The sequence below is a fragment of the Pygocentrus nattereri genome, chromosome 19 (genome assembly GCF_015220715.1).
Source record: "Pygocentrus nattereri isolate fPygNat1 chromosome 19, fPygNat1.pri, whole genome shotgun sequence".
Taxonomy (NCBI): Eukaryota; Metazoa; Chordata; class Actinopteri; order Characiformes; family Serrasalmidae; genus Pygocentrus; species Pygocentrus nattereri.
The window spans coordinates 32,004,484-32,011,661 of record NC_051229.1 but is presented as its reverse complement, the minus strand read 5'-3'; the positions used below and the strand labels follow the sequence as shown (position 1 = coordinate 32,011,661).

The following is a 7,178-nucleotide window of genomic DNA, read 5'->3' as shown; positions in this document are numbered from 1 at the left end:
GTGACGTTATGAGAACCAACTAGTTTACATATTGACCTATGAGGAGTGATTCAGCCTGCAGTGAACAACACAGGGCAGCCCATTGGAGAAAAAAACAAACAAAAAAAAAATATATATATATAGTCTTACAGACACAGTGACCAAAAAAAAATTAGTTCTACGAGATAAGGAGAGAAAATTGCTGTGTAAAAATGAATGACTGCTGCGGGTGGGGTAAGGAGAAGCTTTGGGTGGGCGGGTGGTGTAAGATTTAAAATTCCAAAAGGTGGGTCTCCCCCTTGAGGCCACAGCTGCCAATTACAACCTTAACTGTGTCAACTGTGGAAAGTCAAATTTGATTGATTAGTTTTAGCCCACATAGACACTTGTTTGTAAAGGGGAATTCCACCAATGTTTCCAAATTTCTGAATAATTCAATTGTTGAGCTGTAAATGTAGCAATTTTGAGTGTTTTGATTAAATTGTGCAGCCATTCAACTTTCCAGCTCTTTACAGTGGTGGTGAGGAGATGTCCAGGTGATGTCCACTGTCCAAATGACCGGTCAGCCTACACATTGAAGTTTTTATAGGCTTGTATAATGTTGATAACGATAAAAAAAAAAGTGGTAAATTTGAACAATTAAGTTTTCTTTGGATAATACGTAGAAATGCCTTCTGCCTTAGAAGTGCTAACATTATCCTCTTACACACACACACACACACACCTCAAAATGATCTTAATGTTTCAGGCATCAAGCAATGTATTTGTAAAATTACATTCTTTGATGTATCTTTTCACGGCATTGAACTCTGGAAAACCATCTAGTTCCCATCACCACCACTGTGAGCAATTCTTGCTGTTTCTCTAGAATGGAGCATTTCACACCAAATCACAAATGTTTACGTGAGGATTTATGTAGGAATTTTGGAAAATCTATGGAAGTAGTCTGTAACGTATGGTTGTTTTTTTCCATACTGTCTCCCGAAGCAGCAAAAAAAAAAAAAAAAAGTGCTGTGGCAGCAAGAAATACATGTGGGCTTAATATGACTGACACAGTCATTTACTAACTGCTGACAAATGGAACCTGGAGTGGTTTTATGTTGCAAAGAAAAAGGGTGAATAATGTTCTCATGGTTGTGTGGGTGGGGTTTTCTCACGTGTCTTTTGTACACATTCTCTATTGACTCTACTTTTGATAACTAATGCACGTCCTATTACTGTGATTTGACCCCTTAAGCTCACCAGATGGCGGCAGTGGAGAGAAACTAGCACTTTTCCTTGGAGAATTCTTGAAGAGGTGCCAAGACTAATGTTACCAATGAAAAACACAATGGCTTTCTTCCTTGTTGTGTGATAATCCAACGGGAAACATCTGGGAATGATTACAAAGTGATACGAAGGCAAACTGGCCAAGAGGACGGTCCTAATATAACTGTCTTTAGAAGACTGTTACGACAAGGTTTACCCTTTTATTTTAGAATAACTCTATGCAGTGAGTAATGGGCTTCCTGCATGACACCGTGTTTAAAAAGGGGTTGTTTACGACTCGGCAAAACACAGGGAGAGTCAGCTTGTGGTCTTGATTACAGCTTTTACTCGCTTTTTTATTGGTGTTTTCTTTTCCCTTTGACTTCACTGACATGCATTACATGAGTTTTTTGCCAGTATTCCCCCATATTCCCTTAGCAATACACTAATGCTGAAAGCATAGCATAACCAGTATTTTTGTTATTTAACACAGAAACATCAATTAAAAAAAAAAGGTAGGTCAGTATGTGAAATGCAACAAAAAATCTTTTTAACATTTATTACTAACATTTTGGTTTAACCTGTATCTAAAACAGTACAAAGACATTTTAATGTTTTACCATATCAAGCTTGCTGGTTTGTGTAATTATACACTCTGTCTTCTCATTGTGAAACTGCTACCTGCAACATCTACCAAAAAAAATTGAGACAGGCCCATTTCAAGCTTGGAAGACTGAAATGTTTTTTTTTTTTTTTTAAACATTTTGCATTTGCTTAAGTATAAAATGGGCTTCCAGGAAAGGCCTCGAGCGAGAATGCATTTGGGGCTCGCCACAAAAAAATAAATAAATAAAAATAAAAAATACAAGCCAACAATTTAAGAAGAACTTTTCTCAACAAGTGACTGCAAGGATTTGAGATACATCACCTTCTATCATGCATATTATCCAAAGGGTCAGGGAATACAGTGAAATCTGCGTAAATGGCAAGGCTGAAAACCAGCACTGACTCTCGAACGGCACGGCATTAAAAACGCGTTGCGAGTGACACACAAGACACTTTGTGGCCAGAGGGTCAAAACCGAGACGCTTCTGAAAAAATCTGATTGGAATCGCATTTCAAACCACTTCCAAATGTGGTTTGGAGCGGATTTGCAAAAATCGGATTTCATGTGCTTTTCGGCTGTCCAGACTATCAAAAATCAAACTGGATACTATCTGGATATGCCAAAGATTAGATTAGGAGTAGTAGTCCTTTGAAAAGCTACTGTCAATAAATACCCTTCTTTGTTGTAAGTTAAGACTGTACTATTCACAGTGGAAGCCACATGTCTGCAGTGTCCAGAAACGCCGCCAACTTCTCTGGGCTCATCTGAAATAGACTAATACACAGTGGATAAATCTGCTGTGGTTTAATGAGCCCACCTTTCAAATTTTTTATGGAAATAATGTTCTCTGTCAAGTCACGTTCTCTGGATTTAAGAAGAAAAATAGACTAGCCTGCCCGCACTTGTTACAGGCAAGTTCAACAGGTAAAGCATCAAATATTGTGTTTTTCATTAACATTTCACAGCGTTACAACTTTTTTGGAATTGAGCTTCATAGCTTGTTTTGATGGTTTAAATTATTAAAGTGGACTTTATCCTCTATTGCAGACTATTAAACCAGTGTACTAACTCATCCTATCCTTTCAGTGTATTAAAATGTTAATAGATACATATTTTCAGTGGCTCAGTATAAACGCACTGTTAACAGTTGACAGGTGCTGGATCAGTGGCTGATGTGCTGACAGGGGTTAATGCCATAGAATGTCTCTGATGTCTAAAGTGGTGCATGGAATAAGACAGATGTCTCCAGTCCAGTCCTTGAAGGTTCATGTTTTTGTTCTGTTCCAGCTCTTCCACGCCTGGGCCTGTAATCAGCATTTTTAGCGCCTTTGATTGCCTGGCTCAAGTCTTTACGGAACAAAAATGTGAACTGAATTGGGAACCAGAGATGGGCAAATGGCTCAATTATTCAGCATTTACAACCATTGTATGAACAAAAAGTCCAGCTGAGGAAAGGAGGTCCCCATTCTCGTTGAACAGAGGCACATGGCGGTATCCTGCAGATGAAACCAACAAAGAGAAACAAATCACATTTCTCTTCAAAATTCCAACAAGACTTTTTTTCCCAGATTTGACTGTCCTGTAAAATGTAGTGATTTGGGCACGATTAATAAATCAGCTTCCGCCTGCATGAGTATCTTATTTTTCCCCCAATTTCTCCTCCTATATAAACATGATGTACATGAAGCCCTGATTCTTGCAGGCGGTTCCATATTGAGCCACTGATAGAAAAGTATTCATCACACCGATGTCCTCATCGGTGGAGTTTGGGATCGAGCAGGATGTGCGCCGCCCCCAATTGTCCAAAATTTAATTAGCTCTAAAGTATAAAATTACAACAATTGAAAAGAATGAACTGTGAAATGAACAAAATGTTGTAGCCCGTTTTTCCACATATTGTGAATATTTCCACTGGCAGCTTAAGCGACAACATTGCAGTATTCGAAGTGGCTTCTGCTGTACTAGGTAAGCTTTGTTTTGGATTTTTGGAAGGTAGTTATTTACTGTTTCAGTGGTATAAAGGAAAAGTCTTTAAATGCGACATGTAGTCACATTTTGCATAAGTGTGCATGTAAAAAAAATGAGTGCATGCACTTCAGCACAAGGGTCATTTTCTATTTTCACAGTTTTTGCCGATATTGTTGATGTTACGGAGTCATTTTGATTATTTAACTGCACATTTTTCAATTTGAGTTATAAATGCAAAGAGGAAACTGAAAAATACCAAAACTCTCGGTAAAATCTGTGTGCGCTCACCGTAAACTCAGATTTTGTACGCAACTTGGATGAACCAGGGCCAATGTCTGAGAAGAACGTCTATCTAAGATAAGTGACCTTCATTGATTATAGCATAACGAAGATGCTTTGACAACTGAAACAACCCATAAGAATGAGCTTCTGTTGCTTTAATGCTACTGAGACATACTCCACACTCCATTATCTCTTAGCACGCATGATATTATTTTGTGGTTTGCTATTTCTGTAATTTGTGTTCCCTGTTATTTCAGTTGCTTCCAGTTTTTGTGACGACTCCAACTTGAGCAACACTATGTATTGTTCCTTTTCCATATTATATAAACTATGTATTATTCCATTTTGTGACACCCCTTCCCCCAAAAACCAAAAACAACCACTGCTGACATATTCCAATCATTTCAGGAAAAATGGAGACCGTAACAGCCTCACCCCAGCATGGCTGACTGAGACCAAGTTAAGCACACTGACCGTTCTGTAGGCTGGTGAATGGGACCGTGCACTGGCCGATGAAATCGTTGTTGGATACAGCGTCATAGTCTTCCACAACAAAGCGCACCAGCGCAAGTTCAGGCACGTACAAGTCGAACTGGAAATTCTCGTTCCACATGGGGTTGAAGCCTTTCATGAAGAGAAGCAGTATGTTTGTTACTTTGTGCTTTTGTCCTTCTCTTTAATCAGTCCATTCACAGGGAAAAACTTGTGCTTGTGCCAAGATGACCCAGAGCTATGGATTTCAGATTTTCATCTCATAAGCACAGTCTAGAGTTATGAAGGCACGTTAAACAGGGGCAACGGAGGCACTTTCCTGCACTTAGCTAAACAAAATGAGAGAAGAATATGTAAAATAACAGCTTTGGGACATTAACACACACCTAGAAAAACACCTTATTTTGTAATGCAACATTCATTGGCACCTGGAAAAAAGCCACAATTTTGTACATTAGGGCTGCTAAGACTACTCGAAAAAACAATCTACTAAAATGCACCTTCTTGATGAATGATTCTGCAATGATAAGTTGGCAATTTTAGCAATGATAAAGTACATTTGACCACTCCTGGTCAAGATGTTTTGTTGAAAGTGGAAGTACATCTACTTATGGTACTTCTAACAAATTTAGTGTACAGTTTCTACTCATTTACTGAGTTTAACATATTGAAAACTTTTTGTATTTGCCAAATTTTGATGTTTTTTTTTACCAACATGTTCAGTTCAGTGAATTGTGCACTCAAATGTACATAAGTGTGGATTTTTATTTTCACTTAAAAACTCAATAAAACGTAATTTCACCAGTAAAGTAGTGTATTTTAGATTCTCACATAGATTGAATTTTTTTGTAGTTCCTTTATATTTTGTTTGAAATTAATTTCTTTTTAAAGGCATCATGGTCGATCTTTCTCATTGTGTTTAAACTGTCAGCACCAATAGTGGTGATCCTCAAGGAACAGTATTAGGCCCATTTTCACTTTTAGAATAATGAGGAACTTGGTCACATGCAAACATTTCTGTTGACACTGCAAATATTAGAGGCATTACTGGAGGAGATGCAATATATAAAACCTGAACCTAAAGTCACTAAACCTAAAATTTATTTCGCAAAACTAAAAAACAGTTCAAGTATGAAAAGGCAAATACAGCTCATTTCAAACTAATTACAAAGGAATTATTAGTAGTAATGAAAAACCAAACTATGTGGCCATGCCTGTACTTCCTCAGGAAGAGGTTTTGAAGCTTGTAATAGTTGGCATAGTTTTGTCAGTGTCTAACCTTCTACACTGACAAGCCACTTCATTAAAATACGCTTCTATATTTCTACTGTCTATTTTATCAGCTCCACTTACTGTATAGCTGCACTTAGTAGTTTTACAATTACAGACTGTAGTCCAACCTGCCCAGGGTGTATCCTGCCTTCCGCCCGATGACTGCTGGGATAGGCTCCAGCACCCCCCCGTGACCCTGACGGAGAATCGGCTTGGAAAATGGATGGATGGATGGATGGACTGTAGTCCATCTGCTTCTCTGATACTTTGTTAGCCCGGTTCTTCGACAGTCAGGACCCCCACAGGACCACCACAGAGCAGGTATCATTTGGGTGGATCATTCTCAGTACTGTAGTGACACTGACGTGGTGGTGGTGTGTTAGTGTTGTGCTGGTCTGAGTGGATCAGACACAGCAGCACTGCTGGAGCTTTTTAACACCTCACTGTCACTGCAGGGCTGAGAATAGTCCACCCACCAAAAATATCCAGCCAACAGTGTCCTGTGGGCAGCGTCCTCTGACCACTGATGAAGGACCTGTAAAGCAACAGGTGAACTACCGTCTCTGACTTTACATCTACAAGGTGGATCAACAAGGTAGGAGTGGACAGTGTGTGGACACAGTGTTTAAAAACCATCAACAGCACTGCAGTGTCTGATCCACTCGTACCAGCACAAAACACACTAACACACCACCACCATGTCAGTGTCACTGCAGTGCTGAGAATATTCCACCAACTAAATAATACCTGCTCTGTGGTGGTCCTGTGGGGGTCCTTATCATTGAAGAACAAGGTAAAAGGGGATAAAGTAAGAAACAGATGGACTACAATCTGTAAATGTAGAACTACAAAGTTCTCCTATATGATAAGTGGAGCTGATAAAATGGACAGAGTGTAGATACAAGGAGGTGTAGGTAATGGCTGTAAAATCCTGACGTTCCTCGTACTTTTGATAAGACAGACTGGATGCTGAAGTGGACACACATGCCAAGTTTTAGCTAAACAATGCCTAGCACTTTGAATAAGTGCTTAGCTGAATCCCTGGACTAACAGCTGTATTCAGTAACTTTTATTTACATCAACATTACACGATTATATTCCGTTAACATGTTGTTTCATTCAGAAAGGCTGAGCCACATATTTGCTACTATTCTAATATATTTAAAACTCAAATAAACCCCAAAATACATTGTTGTTCTAATAAGTTATATTCAGTAATGATAAAAAGACAGAAGCCTTGACTCTGTTTTACAAATGCAATTGTTTTTAACATGAACATGTAACATACCAGCTATTAATAGTCGCTTATTTCTGAAAGTTGAGCTACTCA

At 38.7% G+C, this 7,178-nt stretch overlaps 1 protein-coding gene across 2 annotated transcripts in view; it reads right to left on the bottom strand.

Moving 5' to 3' along the window:
* Positions 1–1,553: 1,553 nt before the first annotated feature.
* The window catches only part of plcd1b (phospholipase C, delta 1b), a 37,476-nt gene continuing 31,851 nt past the window's right edge, over positions 1,554–7,178 (bottom strand). For both annotated transcript variants that reach the window (XM_037531066.1, XM_017711374.2), the window contains exons 14-15: positions 4,559–4,708; positions 1,554–3,330 (exon numbers count right to left, since the gene is read on the bottom strand). In XM_037531066.1, the coding sequence (XP_037386963.1) occupies positions 3,239–3,330; positions 4,559–4,708 (242 nt within the window). In that variant the 3' untranslated portion in view covers positions 1,554–3,238. The remainder of the gene's footprint in view (positions 3,331–4,558; positions 4,709–7,178) is intronic.